Below are 19805 nucleotides of genomic sequence, written 5' to 3'. Positions count from 1 at the left end.
TGTTCTGACAGCAAAAAGGGGGTGCAACTCAATATTAGGAAGGTGTTCCTAATGTTTTGTACACTCAGTGTATATTTTGGGTTGTTTTAACACTTTATTCAGACAGTAATGAAATGAGGTGGAGAAACAAGCAAGCGGGAGAAGGGTGGACGCATCGATTGAACCCTGGTCTCTGGTGGGGAGTTTAAGTGAAATGTTCCGGGGAGTGTTAACACTACAACGCAGCTCTGCACAGCTTCTGTTACCTTTGAACCTGTAGTGATTGACTTGGTATGGCCCGGTCTATACTCTCCATCCTTATACATGGATAATGGTGATCAAATTGGCTCAACAACAATATCAGTAAAACAATTAGAGTAAAAAGGTAGCCTTATCAGTATTTAATGTTACAAAACTACCGTAAGCATTGTGTCCAGTATAACAGCTATTGAGCCTACAATGGTAAACTTGAGCATTCTCCCTCTTCTGCTACTTCTCTCCATAGTAATGTACAGTATATGATTATATCATATTGGAGCCTGCTTCAAAACAACACAGCAACACTTTCTCCTCTGTTCTGCTCCTGTCGCCTGGTTACAAGGCTCTTTATTATCATCATGTCATGCAAAGATTCAGGGCAGGTCAATATCTCCATTAACATATTCAAATAGGCACACAAATGAGTTCCACATTGAGGTTTGGCCCGTATATTAGGTTAGCCTCTCCTTCAGATACTACCGCAGGTCACTTTCTCCACCAGCACTAGCAGGCACTGCACTGCGAGCTCACACGTTGCTGTTCTCTTGAGAGGCCTGGCAAAGTCACTGCTACTGTCCTTTCCAACAACAGTTTTAAATGACTGACTGATAGGATTGATCCATAAAGGATCCATCAGCATTCAAGTCTCAAAGGATGTGCGGGAGTTTCAAACAGGGCGCTCTCAAATTCAGGGGGAAATGATGGTACTCTCAGAAAGCTGAGTAGTGAACCCGACTCAGCGCTGCTTGGTATATAGTAAAGCTGTGGGAGCTATAGTGGAACCAACCTACGCAGCTCTGCTTGGTATATAGTAAAGCTGTGGAGAAACCAGCCGAGGTAGCTCAGTGACTGCGTGGTGTAGTACAGTATAAAGTAAAGCTGTAGAGAACCCAGCCTAGGCAGCTCAGAGTGCTTGGTGTAGTATATAGTAAAGATGTGGGAGGTGTAGTGAAACCAGCCTACGCAGCTCTGCTTGGTACATAGTTAAGCTGTGGGAGCTGTAGAGAAACCAGCCTAAGTATCTCAGTCTGCTTGGTGTAATAGTATATAGTAAAGCTGTGGGAGGAGTAGAGAAACCAGCCTAGGCAGCTCAGAGTCTGCTTGAAGAAAACCTCATCTCCAAAACAGAAACTTCTCAGGAAATTGAAAAAAAACTACCATATTTTACCATTAATGAACATAGTTTCGAAAACTTAGAAGCTATTTTGAATACATTTGTGATCCTAGTCATGAAATGTTCAGTACATTGAGGACAGCTACTGCTTCAATAGATGTAAGACAATGAAAATGTGCAAAAATGGAGTTACAAGGTTCAGACAGCAACGCTAGTAAAGCTGTGGGAGCTGTAGTGAAACCAGCCTGTGGCTCAAAGTCTGCTTGGTATATAAACTCAGCGAAAAAAGAAAAGTCCCTTTTTCAGGACCCTGTCTTTCAAAGATAATTCGTAAAAATCCAAATAACTTCAGAGCTTCATTGTAAAGGTTTTTAACACTGTTGCCCTTGCTTGTTCAATTAACCATAAACCATTAACAAACATGCACCTGTGTAACGGTCATTAAGTCACTAACAGCTTACAGACGGTAGGCAATTATGGTCACAGTTATGAAAACTTAGGACACTAGAGACCTTTCTGCTGACTCTGAAAAACACCAAAAGAAAGATGCCCAGGGTCCCTGCTCATCTGTGTGAACATGCCTTAGGCATGCTGCAAGGAGGCATGAGGACTGCAGATGTGGCCAGGGAAATAAATTGCAATGTCCGTACTGTGAGACACCTAAATCAGCTCTACAGGGAGACAGGACGGACAGCTGATCGTCCTCGCAGTGGCAGACCACGTGTAACACCTGCACAGGATTAGCTCATCCGAACATCACACCTGCGGGACAGGTACAGGATGGCAACAACTGCCCGAGTTACACCAGGAACGCACAATCCCTCCATCAGTGCTCAGACTGTCTGCAATAGGCTGAGAGAGGCTGGCCTGAGGGCTTGTAGACCTGTTGTGAGGCAGGTCCTCACCGGCAACAATGTTGCCTATGGGCACAAACCCACCGTCACTGGACCAGACAGGACTGGCAAAAAGTGCTCTTCACTGACGAGTCATGGTTTTGTATCACCATGGGTGATGGTTGGATTCGCGTTTATCGGCGAAGGAATGAGCGTTACACCGAGGCCTGTACTCTGGAGTGGGATCCATTTGGAGGTGGAGGGTCCGTCATGGTCTGGGGCGGTGTGTCACAGCATCATCAGACTGAGCTTGTTGTCATTGCAGGCAATCTCAACACTGTGCCTTAGTAAAGACATCCTCCTCCTTCATGTGGTACCCTTCCTGCAGGCTCATCCTGACATGACTCTCCAGTATGACAATACCACCAGACATACTGCTCGTTCTGTGCGTGATTTCCTGCAAGACAAGAATGGCAGTGTTCTGCCACGGTTAGCGAAGAGCCCGGATCTCAATCCTATTGAGCACGTCTGGGTGAGGGCTATGTCACCACGTGAGGGTGAGGGCTAGGGCCATTCCCCCCAGAAATGTCCGGGAACTTGCAGGTGCCTTGGTGGAAGAGTGGGGTAACATGTCACAGCAAGAACTGGCAAAGCAGGGGCAGTCCATGAGGAGGAGATGCACTGCAGTACTTAATGCAGCTGGTGGCCACACCAGATACTGACTTACTTTTGATTTTGACCCCCCCCTTTGCTCAGGAACACATTATTCCATTTCTGTTAGTCACATGTTTGTGGAATTTGCTCCGTTTATGTATCAGTTGTTTAATCTTGTTATGTTCATACAAATATTTACACACGTTAAGTTTGCTGAAAATAAACGCGGATGACAGTGAGAGGACATTTCTTTTTTTGCTGAGTTTAGTAAAGCTTTGGAAGCTGTAAATCAGTGGAATGGAACAGGGGCTCTGTTTCAATGTAAACAACACATTTACATTAAAAGTAGGGACAGCCCAATTTACATTAGGAAAAACTAACTCTGCAGACACACAGGCAGCCCAATCCACCCCAGGCTTGTCTGGACTCACAGCCTCCCACTTAAACACAAGGCATCAGGATCAACACACAGGCAATTAGTGCAGATACTGTATCATATACATGTTAAGTTTTTTTCCTACTTCCCAGAATTGCCTAGTAATTCCATCCTGTGGCACTGGGGACAGTAACAGTAATAGATGGAAATAAAATAATTATACAGGCAGGGTTCCCTTGGTCATGACACTCACCCCATCTACCTTACCATCAGGCCCAAAACAGGGTCACTATTTAAAAGTGGAACTGACAGCATTTTAGCAACATGAAATCTTGTTAAAATCTGTTCATGTACACCCCCAGGAAGAGAAGAATGACACTTTCCTAAACATTTTCTGACCAGCAAGCACTTAGATATGATTATTTTCACAGTTTCATAAATTCTTAGAATGTTTGGGAATTACATATAGTAAGGCATTTATGGGGAAAATGTATAGCAATATAGAGTGGGAAAGCAGACGAAGGTTTGGACAATTAATAGACACTGCAGCAAATAAAATATACAAAAAAACATCTGTCTCGTCCAAGACCGGAGTCTACACAGACCGTTGTGCTATAGCCAATCAGAGCTACAGCAGGCATTATACAAACAAGCCATTTTCCCACACTGGCCGGCCATCATTCATTCATCATTGAACTGGACTGTGTGTTTACAGGCAGTTGCAACAGCACAACTTTAGATCATTAGCTAGAACGCATTCAACAAAAGCCACAAAATACACCTGAATGGATTTCCACAAATATTTAAACACTACGGGAGTCCTCTTACATTTGGGAACTTTACAGTCCTATTGATCAAACAACCATAAAGGTAGACTCGCTGCCTCAGTTATGCACATCAACAACTAATGCTAGCCAGAGCAAGATGAACTAAAATCTAACAAAGGAACATTAGATAAAACCTCAGTTTTTCAGCTAGTTGACCGTATAAATTGCAATCATAAACAATGATTTGATCATCAATCATAAACGGGAATTGTAGCCTCCTCATCCTTCTGCCAATGCATACTTGTCCCAACCAAGCACCTAAGCTAACTGTCTAGCTAGCTACTTCCAGACACAGATGAGAGAACACCTCCCTCTGACCATTTTACTCACCGTAGCAGAGCTGGCTAGGCTGTTTACATGTTCAAAGGAGATAGCATATCTCTTGCGTTTGCAAATTGTCTGGCTAACTGTATAACAGTCATTCAAGTTCTTGCTAGCTAACCAAATAACACCTGCATCTCTAGCTGTGTATAGCCACTGAAAAACGACATGAGGGGAAAGTCAGTCACTCACCCACTTCCAATGGCATGTAATGACATTATCCTAGCAGCTAGCTAGCTATATAGCTAAAATTAGGCTGCGTGTTTTTAGCTTGCTACATAAATAGATAAGCTAGCCTATTAGCCACGTTATGATCATTGCCCTTGCTAGTTTCATTGTATTAACATTCCTAGCCTTAGTTACATTTGTCCGTTTCTGTCCAAAATATTGAGCCATTGAAACTGAAACAGTGCATCCCAAATGGAGGCAACAAACAACGTACTGTACCAGGCCAGCTGATTTACAAACTGTTAGCAATATTTTTTGGACTACCAAGAAACGTATTGGTGAATTATATGACTCATGCATTGAACGGCATCAATCTATTCTGCCAACAATGCCTTACTGTACATCATGGAATGTTGAGTCAAATATTGGGGCGGCAGCGTAGCCTAGTGGTTAGAGCGTTGGACTAGTAACCGAAAGGTTGCAAAATTGAATCCCCGAGCTGACAAGGTACATATCTGTCGTTCTGCCCCTGAACAAGGCAGTTAACCCACTGTTCCTAGGCCGTCATTGAAAATAAGAATTTGTTCTTAACTGACTTGCCTAGTTAAATAAAGGTAAAATAAATAAAAAATAACCTATTTTTAAAACCTCTTATAAAGTTGGTTTTGTAGCATAAACTGGGAATTAGATATATTGATTGTCTGTGTTTCATATCTGCAAAGTAGTTAAAAAAAAAAAAAAAAGTCAGTTCCACTTCAAGGAACTGTATGTGTCAGAGTGCAGGTTAAGTGATATTATGCAGCATTTATTTTTATTTCACCTATATTTAACCAGGTAGGCTAGTTGAGAACAAGTTCTCATTTGCAACTGCGACCTGGCCAAGATAAAGCAAAGCAGTTCGACACATACAACAACAGAGTTACACATGGAATAAACAAACATACAATCAATAATACAGTAGAAAAATCTATATACAGCATGTGCAAATGAGGTAGGATAAGAGAGGTAAGGCAATAAATAGGCCATGGTGGCGAAGTAATTACAATATAGCAATTAAACACTGGAATAGTAGGGTGTGCAGAAGATTAATGTGCAAGTAGAGATACAAGGGTGCAAAGGAGCAAGAAAAATAAATAAATATAGTAAGTATGGGGATGAGGTAGATTGGATGGGCTATTTACAGATGAGCAATGTACAGGTTTAGTGATCTGCTCTGACAGCTGGTGCTTAAAGCTAGTGAGGGAGGTAAGAGTCTCCAGCTTCAGAGATTTACAAAAAGCAGACAGAGCTGAGGAAGAACTAGGAATTTCAAAATGTCTGAACTTTCCCCATTGGCATTTCAATATTATTGGAAATACAGAGGTGGTGTGCTAAGCACTGTCTGCAGGCAGAGCATTATGGCTACATGATGCCCACTGTCAGGCCAGAGCAGACTAGTTGTCACTATCGGCCAAGCTGCAAAGCCAGACGTCCGGCGACGCATCCACTGTGCAAAAGCCCAAAACATTCAATATGCAATATGCGAGTGGCGCAAACAGAGAGAGACCGTGATGAGCAGCAGTCAGCGATGCATCCTGTTGATGGGTATTCTTGTGTACAGTGGTTACTTACAAAGGAGACGCAGGCAGCTAGTAATAGGATCCTGACCAGGAGGTCCTCAAACTGCTCCACCACCAGCTCCCACAGGGACTTGCCTGCAATACACACACAGCGAGATATAGTCAGTCACATGGCTGTCCGGCTATACATCGTGTCACACATGCCTAACAACTTAGTCAAGGCCTGAAAGTACTGTACATATGATAATCTGAACTACAGTAAATATAGCTTCCCATCTGTTGATGCTATGGGACTTCAATAGGCATACTTGTGTTCTTCCAGTTATGGCGCCCTGTTCTTCTGACGGTGTGTCTTTGTATCTATATGGGTAGTGCTACAACAGTCAGTGTGTACTCTGAGGGTTTTCCCTAACTGTATCTCTAGTACAACACAGATGATCCCGAGGCTATAGGGCTAATTGTCAGCTTGTAAAAGGGAGGCACCAGAATCACACTGGAAAGGTCAATATTTACCTTCTTCAGCTGGGAGCTCTGTCAGTGTCACATCACCATATCCATGGAGGAATGGAGAGAGAGGAGAAAGAAAGAGTTGGAATGAGAGAGAGGGAAAGAGTAAAACAGAGAGAGGGAGGGGGAACAGAACAAACAAAGACACGTTAATACATTTGATTAACTTAGAATAGGCTTTGAAATGTGTTTGACATGTGTATTATGGTTTCCGAAGGTGGTGGAGTGGCAATCTTGACCAAGGAACACCTTCAGTGCTCGGTTGTCTCCACCAAGTCTGTGCCCAAACAATTTGATTTGTTGGTTTTAAGCATTAAGCTTTCTACTAACTCTTTGTTGACTGTTGCTGGGTGTTATCGTCATCCATCAGCCTATACCCTACCTGCCCTAAGTCTCAATTTGTCCTGCTAGGTGACCTAAACATGGACATGCTTAAACCACCTGACCAAGTCTTAAAACAATGTGATTCCCTAAATCTCTCTCAGATTATTACCAATCCCACAAGGTACGACCCGAAACACCCAGAAAAGGCTACTCTCCTTGACGTTGTCCTCACAAATAAAATCGGGATAGTTATCAGTCTGGTGTTTTTTGAAATGACCTTAGGGATCACTGTTTCACAGCCTGTGTTCGTAATGACTGCTCAGTGAAACATCCTGTCCTGATTTATCAGACGCTTGGTAAACTTATTCTGGCCTCTAAATTAGTATAGAATCAGCTTGATCCCCCTCTGTCGAAGAAGCTTGGACCTTCTTTTTTTATATCTTCAGTGATATTGTTAACAAACACGCCCCCATAAAGAAAATGAGAATTAAAAACATGTTCAGCCCCTGATTCGACCGTGATCTTGCAGTTACTCAACCTCAAAAACACCATTAGTCAAAAGGCTCAGCCCACAATGTAGAAAATAGTAAAAAAAAAAAAGCCCTGGAATGAGGTGGTGTCCAAACTTTTGACTGGTACTGTAATTGATGAGGCTGAGCATCATGTACTGTGAAATTTGATAGACAAACTGACGACCATTAGATTTTTTGAATACTGAAATTAATGTACTTATGTAGTTGTACAATTTGAGTCCTGCGTAACAAATGGGTGTGTGTGTGTGTGTGTTGTGTAACACAAGGAGTGTATGTCCCATGTAACACATGGTGTGTATATGTGCTGTGTAACACATGGAGTGTGGGTGTTTACTGTTGTTTAGTCACTTCCCAGGCCTGAGCGTGCGGGTGTGTGTGTGTGTGTGTGGCAATGGACGCAAAGCAGGAAGCGTGTGGGAGGGAGACAGGCAGCAGAACACACTGCAGCTGGCCTACAATGAACCACCTCACAACCACCCCTCTTTACAGCACCAATCATCCATCAATACTGTGGTCAGCACACCAACACAAACTCACATCGAGTGCTAAACAGCTTACTCTAAAGTCATACTGGAGATCCTGGCAGTTTCAAAGCAGGATGAAAATCCTGTCTTTTGAAACAGTGTTTTGATTCTGCTACAGTAGGAAGTGCATCGGAGGTTTCACATGGGGATCTAACGTCACACACATGCCACGGAAATAAAAAATAATAATACAATTTCAGGACCATTGGAATTAGAGTTAAGTCAGGATCTTTTGAGTTCTTCCTACCAACTTTCTGATTAACCAGAAGGAAAGGAAAAAGTAGAAGTATTTTGATCATTTCATGTTAAAATACCCTTTAATTAAATTGCTTTGTATTGACTGGGTCCGTACAGTACATTGAGAATGTAATGGCTTGTAGCAATACAAAGGGGGGTATTGTGTTTTGAAGAACAGTCTGTCTTTCTATGTTTCCACTGATTATGTTATTCGAGTAGGCAGAGTGGAGGGGCAAGATGAAGCAGAGGAGAGAAAACTGTCATTGAAAACTGCACCATAAATATCAACTAGTGAATGCAAAAAAATAAGCAATTTCAGTCATAGCCCTACAGCTTGGTATTTCTTCTTAGTTCCTAACCAATTATCTGTCAAATATTTTGTAGCGTCTTTTCATCATCATTTTTGCCTCCTCACAGAGTAATCGGTATAGCTACGATGACTCAATGTAAATGAGAATGTATTTAGTCATATAGGAGACTCATGGTGAGTTCTCTGAGCTGAACATGGTAAACCCTTTTGGAGAACTTCTCAGTGCTCTGTGCCAGAGGCTCCTGAAATGTCTTTGCAAACTAGAGGAAACTGTACCGCTGTTTTCCTTGTACCACCAGTCTTAATAAGCCCTTGTCCCTCTTACTGTGCCTCCCCACTTGTGTAAGAATGGCTGCAGTTCCTAGTACTGCTGGCCTGGAAAGAGACAAAGGGAGGCTTGCTAGCCAGGAGCAGGGGAGGGAGGGCTGGAGGGGTTGAATGGGGTTCCCCAGCGCGCACTGTGCCAAGGATTCCCTCCTTACTGTTGTCATCTGGGTTGTGTCAGCCTCAGCCTGCCCAGGCACATTCCAACAGACTTCACCACACCTCTTTCTTTTTTCCCCTCAGTCTCTCTTGCTGGCTCTCCCTTTCTCTCTCGCTTGCTCTCCTTTTCTGCACCCCCACCAAACTCTTATGCCCCCACGCCCAGACAGACTGAAAACAAGAGCCAGCCTGTTTTGACACTACCAGTCCAACCAGAGGGGAACCACTTCCTGGTTACAGTAGCCAACAACAGAACAGAGGGATCCATGTCCAAGACCGTGGACAGCAAACCTGGGTTCAACTAGTATTTGAAATCATTTAAAATACTTTAGCGGGGCTTGATCAAGCTTTCCTGTTGCAATGGGCCAAATGGAATCTTTGCAAAAGTGCAAACCCTGCCCACCTGGTACTCCAGAGAGGTTAAAGCAAATGTTTAAAGTAATTGAAAGATTTCAAATAGTTTTTGAACCCAGATCTGATGATCAGAGACAGTAACAGAGAGCCAGGAGAAGCAACAGGAAATGTACCATCATGACTAGGACATGGGATGTGCTGATACAGTAGCTTTCACTATAGCATCTTAGTACACTCAGACGCACTTACACTTCCTTAATTTCTCCTTTAAAAGCATTACAGCTCTAATCATTAGACAGACTAATAAACTACACATCATAATAATATGGAAAGCACAGCAACAGGGCTAGAATGTCGAGGCCCTCAACCTCAACTGTAAAACGGTGAACGTTTGCCATGGCTAATTGGCTTGTGGACATTACTGGAAAACGGTGTTTCTTTGGATAACATCGCCAACGTCTGACCGAAAAAAAACACCCAAAATATCTTATGCAGTGCATACTGTAGGAACTTGATGAATCTCTACACTACACACTGCCCCAAATAGGCAGAGCACTATTTAGGGAACAGGTCAAAAGTTGTGCACTATATAGGGAACAGGGTGTCATTTGGGACACACCATGGCTCTCTGGGTATCTAGCAGCGAGCTCACCGTCGTAACCCCGTAGACTAGAGCTACAGCTCACCTCATCTCTGAAACCGAGTGAACTTTACTGCCGATGCTGGCCTTTATAAAACCCTCTTAGGCCTCACTCAACCGTATCTGAGATAACTACTGCAGCCCTCATCCTCCACCCGTTCTGCCAGTCACATTCTGTTAACGTTCCAAAGCACACATCCCTGGATCACTCCTCTTTTCAGTACGCGGTAGCTAGCGACTGGAACAAGCTACAGAAAAAAAATATAAAAAAATAAAAATAAACTTACACTGGACAGTTTTATCTCTTCATTCAAAGACTCAATCATGGACACTCTTACTGACACTTGTGGCTGCTTCACGTGATGTATTGTTGTCTCTACCTTCTTTCCATTTGTGCTATTGTCTGTTGCTACCATGCTGTGTTGCTACCATGCTGTGTTGCTACCATGCTGTGTTGCTACCATGCTGTGTTGCTACCATGCTGTGTTGCTACCATGCTGTGTTGCTACCATGCTGTGTTGCTACCATGCTGTGTTGCTACCATGCTGTGTTGCTACCATGCTGTGTTGCTACCATGCTGTGTTGCTACCATGCTGTGTTGCTACCATGCTGTGTTAGGTCTCTCGTCATGCGTTTTGTCCTACATTTTTTATCCCAGCCCCCATCCCCACAGGAGCCCTGTTACCAAGCCGTCAGCGTAAATAAGAATGTTCTTAAACTGACTTGCCTAGTTAAATACGGGGCGGCAGGTAGCCTAGCGGTTAGAGCGTTGGGCCAGTAACCGAAAGGTTGGTGGACGAATCCCCTAGCTGACAAGGTAAAAATCTGTCATTCTGCCCCTGAACAAGGCAGTTAACCCACTGTTCCTAGGCTGTCATTGTAAATAAGAATTTGTTCTTAAAACTGACTTGCCTAGATACATAAAATGGTAAATAAATACATAAAAAATAAAAAGGTTAAATAAAATACTTTTACAGTGGGATAATAAACGGGTGGCCAGGAGATGCCCTCGGTCTCCCCGTAGAGTTGGTCTAGTGCTGTACTCAAAAATAGCCACTGTTATTCAAATAAATAGCAGAGCAGTCAGCTATAGCACTCCGTCTGAGAGAGACCCAGCCAGTCGGACACAGTGGCTATGCTGTGGGAATACAAATCAGGTCTAGAAATGGTACAATGGTGAACTCTTGCACCTTCCTGTGTCTGTCTCAAAGGTCTGCATGCATTAACCATATCATGTATTAGATGTGAATGCTAAGGACCATAGACTAACACACTATGATAGTGTGACTACTCCAAGGATGTCACTCATTTAATCATTCATATTAATAGAAATGGAGGTTGGAGGACAGTGCACCTTCACTCCCAAGAGAGGCAGGGGTGTGTAAGCACGAGTGTGTAAGTGTCTGTGTGACTGCCTGATGGGATAGCCCCTATTAGGTCAGTGTGAGGGCAGGGGATGAAGTTCAGTCACTAGGTCAGTCAGTCATTACTACACTACAACATGGAGGTACAGATGGGGAGTACTCACAGTATCTGTATGGGAGTATCATGATCAGAGTGACTAATCTAATGTAGCAGGCGTAGAAAGACGCCTGCGCGGAATCCCCACTTCCGTTTTTCAGGAGAAACGGAAGTTAGGTTGAAAATACTGTATCCCTGAAAACCAGAAACAAACACTTTGTCAACACTGCTAAGGGTGGGGTTACTGAGGAAGATGAATCAGGGCCACTGTTGTGACAGGCCAGATGTTTCTCTCAAAAGCCCAGAACTGACTTCACACCAGGCTTATCTGCCCACTCGACCCCCCCCCCCAAGATGAACTCATGGATACCCTTTCATGTCTCTGCGTGCAATCTGAAGGAAGTTGCTAACTAGCATTTTGAGCAATTGATTACTAGCGTAAGCACGATGACTAGAAGTCTATGTAACGTCTAACATACTAGTAGATACCATAGTCTATGGCGCTAATGCTAGTTACCATTGGCTCACGAAACTACCTCTACCTTCCTTCATGCTAGAGGCAGAGACATAAAAGGGTATCCATGAGTTCATCTGACTGAAGTAGATAAAGAGCTTCATTGCCAAAATCCTGAAGCATCCTTTTCAGTAAATACATAAAACAAAGCGGCATTTTTGGTGGTCTCTCAGGAGCAATGGATGGATCACTTTGTCAATAAAATTAAGTACATTTAAAATGTTGGTGTACTGGCCCTTTAAATGGCAGTCGTTTTTACCCACAGAGATGGATAGAGATACAGTATTATCATTATAAAAATCGGTCCCATTATACGGCTGTGAACACACGGGCAGCGCCATTGAGGCAATCTCCATTTTGAAGTAGTCAATTTTCTTATTTTGTGTTTGATAAATGCATACATCTTATTTTGGTGATTTATCGCCACCTGCAGTGTTGGAATCCTGAACCATTTATTGTGGCCACTAGATGACACTGTTAACACCATTTAGAAACCATAGCACCCAATTTGAAAATGAAGACAACACTGTGATCATTCACTGATTGTTCCCAACTCAGGAATCCCCACCCAGTTGTCTACTTTAAAATGGTGGAAGCCCTCAATGTCAATGGGCATGCTAAAACTGCTTACATTGAGGTTGGGTCCTCTATCCAGCTCTGTTATTTACCACATAAATGACAAACGTTTACATTTACTTTAAATTTTTTAAAAAAACTAAATGATCAAAATTGTACATCCGCTTTTTAGTACTAATGTGTATGGTACTTTGGAAAAAAGCTGCACATTATTTAAAGGGAACATTTATATTTTTGTTTTACAGAATATGCAAATGTCCTGTAATTATGCTGTTTAGGTTATATATTTTTACAGATTACATTATTTACATGTCTAATGATGTTTTCATGATAAGTTGATATTTTGGTATTATTGTTGTTTTTTCCCAATAGTTCCATGGAACTCCATGTCTCTAAAATATGTTGGTAGTATGAGGGTTAATCGGTTTGACTGAATGGCTGATCAAACATATGTGGGTGCGTGTGTGCAGCTCAGCTCTGAGCTGCTTCTGCTTAGCTCAGTGACTCAACATATATCTCAAGAAGGCTGCAGTGAGTCTGTGACTGATTGCAGAGGTGGGAGGAGAGAATCAAAAAAGAGGGACAAGTTAGCACAGGATCCCTGATACTCTGCAGAGTAGTGCATAACAGAACAGACATCCCTTCAAGGACTAAAGACATTCTGTTAAACTCGCGTCTCCGTTCAGATCTCCGATAGACATGTTCAAAATGTTATATAAATATGATCTATTTAAAACAGGAAGGAATAATATCATTATTTGCAGTTGCATTGCAATATAATTAAAATAATAAACAGTGATATGAAGAGTGCAAGTGTGTAAGGGGCAGGGTTAGTTTGACAGGAAGTAGTATGACAGGAAATAGTAGATAACTGGCAACTCTCCAGCCTGGTCTCAGAGCAAAACGTATTATATGTTACTAGAATCCCTGTAACTCTGTTTAGTGTAATATGTTACATTATTTGATCCGTTTAGCATGACATTATGTTGGATAAGACAGTAGGTTATTTAAGGCGAAAACTAAAGTAGGGTGGTCGGTCGGGCATAAAATGCAAATGTCTAGCAACCCAAAGGTTGCATGTTCTAATCTCATCACGGGAAACTTTAGCCAACTACTTACATAGCATGTTAGCTAACCATTCCACTAACTCCTAGCCTAGCTTGTGACCTAGCTAAAGTTGGTGACCTAGCCACCTAGCTAACGTTAGCCACAACAAATTGGAATTCTAACATAAGGTATTGCAAATTCATAACATTGTATGAATTGCAATTTGTACTAGACATCCTAGAATTCGTATTATATTGTACGACCCCCTATTACATTGGTAGGCCAATGTAATGAAAAATATCATACTAAATGGTATGGCACAGATTTCAGTAACATATAATATGTTTTGCTCTGAGACCAGGTTGAGCTCCCATACTCTACACATTCTACAGTGGAAGTCAGGGTTGGACACATACCAAAGAGCTGTGTCACAGGATATGCATCAACTCTATGCTGCTTTTCCAACAAGGAAATAGTAATAAATGTGAGTAAGAGTCGTGGTTACACAGTAATATTGAGTAATGTATTGCCCAATGATATATTATATCTACAGTATTAAAATAAAACAGGATGTTTTAACAGAAGTCAAACCCTAATACCATTTGAGGACCAAACTCAAAACATGGAGTTTTATATACCGTAACAGTCAAAAGTTTGGAAACACCTACTCATTCCAGGATTTTTCTTTATTTTCTACATTGCATAATAATAGTGAAGACATCAGAACTATGAAGAAACACATATGGAATCATGTAGTAACCAAAAAGTGTTAAACAAATCAAAATATATTTGAGATTTTTCAAAGTAGCCACACTGCTTTGACAGCTTTGCACATAATAATGGCTGGAATGGAATGGCATCAAACACAAGGAAACCATGTGTTTGATCATGTGTTTGTTGTATTCAACACCATTACGCTCCAGCCATAACCACGAGCCAATCCTCCCCAATTGTGATTTGTTTCAGTAAACTAGGCGTGTGTCACTACTTCAGAGCATTTCTGTGTTTTGGGGCATAAATGCCTTCTGGAACATGTGCACTTTCCTGTGCCTTAATAACAAATGTGTATGCCATCTGTAAATACAATTGTTAAATCAGGAGCCTAGTTGGTTTAGCCACACAAAAAAGCCAGGAACCTTCCCGCTAGCCATGTTTGGATGAGATAATGGGTGGGCTGAACATGCCGAGGGAGGAGTTTGGATTGGTCTGCCATGTAGGTCGTTTCTGTCTATAACATGAGCTGGTCAGTATGTGTAGGTAATTCTTTCTAACACAGCTTTTTTTTTTTTTATACACTGCTCAAAAAAATAAAGGGAACACTTAAACAACACAATGTCAATCACACTTCTGTGAAATCAAACTGTCCACTTAGGAAGCAACACTGATTGACAATAAATTTCACATGCTGTTGTGCAAATGGAATAGACAAAAGGTGGAAATTATAGGCAATTAGCAAGACACCCCCAGAAACAGGAATGATTCTGCAGGTGGTGACCACAGACCACTTCTCAGTTCCTATGCTTCCTGGCTGATGTTTTGGTCACTTTTGAATGCTGGCGGTGCTCTCACTCTAGTGGTAGCATGAGACGGAGTCTACAACCCACACAAGTGGCTCAGGTAGTGCAGCTCATCCAGGATGGCACATCAATGCGAGCTGTGGCAAGAAGGTTTGCTGTGTCTGTCAGCGTAGTGTCCAGAGCATGGAGGCGCTACCAGGAGACAGGCCAGTACATCAGGAGACGTGGAGGAGGCCGTAGGAGGGCAACAACCCAGCAGCAGGACCGCTACCTCCACCTTTGAGCAGGAGGAGCACTGCCAGAGCCCTGCAAAATGACCTCCAGCAGGCCACAAATGTGCATGTGTCAGCATATGGTCTCACAAGGGCTCTGAGGATCTCATCTCGGTACCTAATGGCAGTCAGGCTACCTCTGGCGAGCACATGGAGGGCTGTGCGGCCCCACAAAGAAATGCCACCGCACACCATGACTGACCCACCGCCAAACCGGTCATGCTGGAGGATGTTGCAGGCAGCAGAACGTTCTCCACGGCGTCTCCAGACTCTGTCACGTCTGTCACATGTGCTCAGTGTGAACCTGCTTTCATCTGTGAAGAGCACAGGGCGCCAGTGGCGAATTTGCCAAACTTGGTGTTCTCTGGCAAATCCCAAACATCCTGCACGGTGTTGGGCTGTAAGCACAACCCCCACCTGTGGACGTCGGGCCCTCATACCACCCTCATGGAGTCTGTTTCTGACCGTTTGAGCAGACACATGCACATTTGTGGCCTGCTGGAGGTCATTTTGCAGGGCTCTGGCAGTGCTCCTCCTTGCACAAAGGCGGAGGTAGCGGTCCTGCTGCTGGGTTGTTGCCCTCCTACGGCCTCCTCCACGTCTCCTGATGTACTGGCCTGTCTCCTGGTAGCGCCTCCATGCTCTGGACACTACGCTGACAGACACAGCAAACCTTCTTGCCACAGCTCGCATTGATGTGCCATCCTGGATGAACTGCACTACCTGAGCCACTTGTGTGGGTTGTAGACTCCGTCTCATGCTACCCCTAGAGTGAGAGCACCGCCAGCATTCAAAAGTGACCAAAACATCAGCCAGGAAGCATAGGAACTGAGAAGTGGTCTGTGATCACCACCTGCAGAATCACTCCTTTTTTGGGGGTGTCTTGCTAATTGCCTATAATTTCCACCTTTTGTCTATTCCATTTGCACAACAGCATGTGAAATTTATTGTCAATCAGTGTTGCTTCCTAAGTGGACAGTTTGATTTCACAGAAGTGTGATTGACTTGGAGTTACATTGTGTTGTTTAAGTGTTCCCTTTATTTTTTTGAGCAGTGTATATATCATATAGTACAACTGCAAAAGTGTTGCTCTCCACTTTCTGGAGGACCGAGTTTTGAGCTAAGGAGATGGAGAAAATTCTGGCGTTTGATTGCAAATATGCAGAGGGAGTCAAAAAGATAAAACACCTGTCTCCGGATTACATCTTCAAACTAAGGGTAACCATGGAATCTGTGACAGAGGGGGAGAAGTGTCCATCCATGTACAAGGGTAAAATAGTTTAGCTAGCTACATTTTCAGATATTACACGTTTCTAATTTAGCCAGAAAGTAGTTCATCATATGTTAAAGCGTACTGTTAGCTAGCTAGCTAACATTAGCTGGCTCGCTAATGTTACGTGTATGAGCTGTGTAGTAATATTATACGTATCTCAGAGCCATTTGCATTGCTAGTTATAGCCTAATGTTAGCTAGCTAGCTAACATTGAACCTGGTCGGTTAACTATCTGCAGATTCATGCAGGGTAGTAACATTATGAATTTGGATGACTCATTGTTTAGCTAGCTAGCTACATGTCTAAACAAAAGACTCCACTATGCAAGTAACCATTTCAATTGAAATGTTCATGATGTCACTGTGACAACTGTTGATAGACGTAGCTTGTAAATTCGCTCTAGCTATCTATTCCGATTTCAGAGCCTTCTCGTAAGTGTGTCAGACCACAGAATAACTGACGAATTTACGACCGCTCAACACCCGTTGAATATGGCCGGTGTCAGTAAACGTTGGCAAAAAAAAAAAACAATTCAGTTGTTGCCAAGCTGGTTGGTCACAATAAAGGTGCCACCAAACTCCTGTGGTTTAGGGTATGTTTTACCTACGGTAGGGTTAGGGTGTGTTTTACACACGGTAGGGTTAGGTTTTACTAACATAAGTCGGCAGCATCAGCTTGCTGGCCCATTTCCCTTACAAACACAGGGGTACAAATTTAACCGCTATCTATGGGGGTGGGCGTGCATGCTGCACACGCAAGTCACCACTTACGCTGCTGCAAGTTCTCAAAGCAACAACGTCCTTTCTAGCACATTCACAGGGGCAGGACCTAGTGATTACTATGGGTTTTTGTAGTAAAGACATGTAATTTAACTTTAAAAACATGTTACCTTTTAATCTGCCATGAACACAACCAGTCACGTTTCCATCTGATTGTCAAACAAATCACTTCAAAAAGGTAGATGACCTTCGCACTTTCTTCCAAAAATAATTCCAGCATCCAAACAGTACACTGTGAACCCGACAACTTTCTTTCAATTCGCAATTGGCTGAAACGATCTCACTGGAGAAAGCGTGAGAGCGAGCGAAACAGCACCTCTGTCTTACAATATGTAGCCTGTGTATCTGATGTTGTCTGGCCAAAAAGAATGACATGCCATACTCTTTTTGGTCAGACAGAATCAGATACATGGGCTACACCATACATGTCCTCTGCCTCGACAAGATTGCAGTATTAAAATCAGCAGCACCTGTCTTTTTACTTAAGAAATGCGTTAACAATTTTTGGGGTTAAAATTACATGTTTATTTTTCCTGCCCCATCCTGAAAGCAGCTTCATTTCAATGAAAGTCACGTTTGCAATCACATCGTGTGAAACAATGTACGGGAACGCGGGGACTCAAGCGGAGAAATTATTTTGTAAAATAGATTACTAGTATGAAAAAAAATAAAAGACTATGCCCAGCTCACAAGGCCCCTTGATGTGCGGCCTGAGGCAATTGCCTCTTCTGCCTAATGGTAAGTCCACCACTGCACGTTCAGAGTGGCTTCTTTTACGATGCACACACTGAGTTGCAGTCTTCACAAGTCACACCAGCAGACAAAAAGTGAGTGTGTATGTCTGGCTGTGCACATGAATTGCTTATGAGAGAGGCTGTGCGCGCAAGTGTGTACGGCTGTATGTGTTGCAACCTCCCACCACCGCCTCCCCTCATGGCTTTGTAGAGAAGGTCACTGAGGCGCTGAGACCCGGCCAACTTTCCAACATCTGGGAGTGGGACCAACACAGCTACAGCCAACTACAGTACTGTACCTAAAACATGATGCATCTGGAGCTAGGAGTTGATCTCAGCGCACCAGTAGCACACAAAAAAACAACAAGTACAGTTGGGAGCTGCTGTCAATGTACCAAGTCAACACACAAAAACAAGTACAGTTTGATCAATCAAATCGCTTTATTTCTGAAAATTAATTTCTACAATTTTTGGGGGGGAGAAATCACATGCATTGACATTTGAGAGATCGAGATCAAGGTTGCTTGAAATGCCCTTTTCAAGATAGTAGTGAAGAGACCACATCAGCTAGTGTAGAACATCCTGTTTCACAGTAGAAAGTTGTAATGTTAGTGCAAAACCATTTCACTAGTTTGGCTGTTCCTCTTAACAGGAAGGAAAGAGAAACACTCTGCTTGTTAGTGTTTGTCACGGTGTGTATATAACAAATAATGAAAGCCAACTCATTAACTGACAACCAAGTTTTGACCATATTCAAGTCATCAACCTACCAAACGTCCCAGTTTTGAGTAGGAGATAAAACACATTGTTGAAACTTTTGGTCTAGTCTGACCTCAGACCAGAAAGCCATAACAAAAATGCTTTCTCACCCCTAACAGTTTCAAAATAAAAGAGGATATGGCCTCCACAATGATAGCACAGGTTTGACTAGGGGTGAGGGCAGAAACAACAGGCCTAAAACACAAGTCTGTGTACTAAGCTCCGATAACAGAAGCCACCAACCACCACTGCCAGGGCATTGGTTTCATCTTTAACCTCGGACAGTAATACCAAAGGTGACGATCTGGATTTTAAAAAAATGGGGTCTCCCCTCCATTGCCCATGGTGGTGATAATTAGAGAATACACGCTGCAAAACATTTTACAACACAAAAAGAGCAAGACCATATAGACCAGTCCTTTTTAGTTTCCATTAGGTGCCTAATGAACACGACCCCGGTGGTGAGACCCTCCACCCAGGGGAGTTCCAGGGCCAGACATAGCGTGAAACAGGCCTCCCGTAGGAATGTTATGCCTGTGTCTACAAAACTGGCACGCCATATATCTCCCACTGGAACGCTGCTAGTGCCTACTACAGCAGAGCAGGAAACAAAGTGATCAGAGGGGGTTTCCCTAGTTCATAACCTTTTTGGGTTACTGTACCCCCCCCCCCAGATCTATTATTCAATAGATGTTTCTCTGTCACAAATAGCCCTTATCAGCCTTCCTCTAAGGACAGGCCAGCCGGTCCAGGTACCCCCCAGAGGTTAGATTACAGGACTTGTTTGTTTGTGGCCATGTTGTCTTTGTGTAATGATTATGGCTATATAATAAGTCTACTGCACAGCTCCTTTATGGAAACAACCTGTCCTC

General features: G+C 43.0%; 1 protein-coding gene across 2 annotated transcripts in view; it reads right to left on the bottom strand.

The window, feature by feature from the left end:
• Nucleotides 1–19805, bottom strand: part of atp2a3 (ATPase sarcoplasmic/endoplasmic reticulum Ca2+ transporting 3) — an 85810-nt gene that overhangs the window by 63790 nt on the left and 2215 nt on the right. For both annotated transcript variants that reach the window (XM_055879968.1, XM_055879959.1), the window contains exons 2-3: nucleotides 6603–6620; nucleotides 6142–6224 (exon numbers count right to left, since the gene is read on the bottom strand). In XM_055879968.1, the coding sequence (XP_055735943.1) occupies nucleotides 6142–6224; nucleotides 6603–6620 (101 nt within the window). The remainder of the gene's footprint in view (nucleotides 1–6141; nucleotides 6225–6602; nucleotides 6621–19805) is intronic.

This window comes from Salvelinus fontinalis, chromosome 2 (assembly GCF_029448725.1).
Source record: "Salvelinus fontinalis isolate EN_2023a chromosome 2, ASM2944872v1, whole genome shotgun sequence".
NCBI classification, from domain to species: domain Eukaryota; kingdom Metazoa; phylum Chordata; class Actinopteri; order Salmoniformes; family Salmonidae; genus Salvelinus; species Salvelinus fontinalis.
The sequence above is the reverse complement of the archived record's forward strand: the minus strand, read 5'-3'. Positions and strand labels throughout refer to the sequence as shown.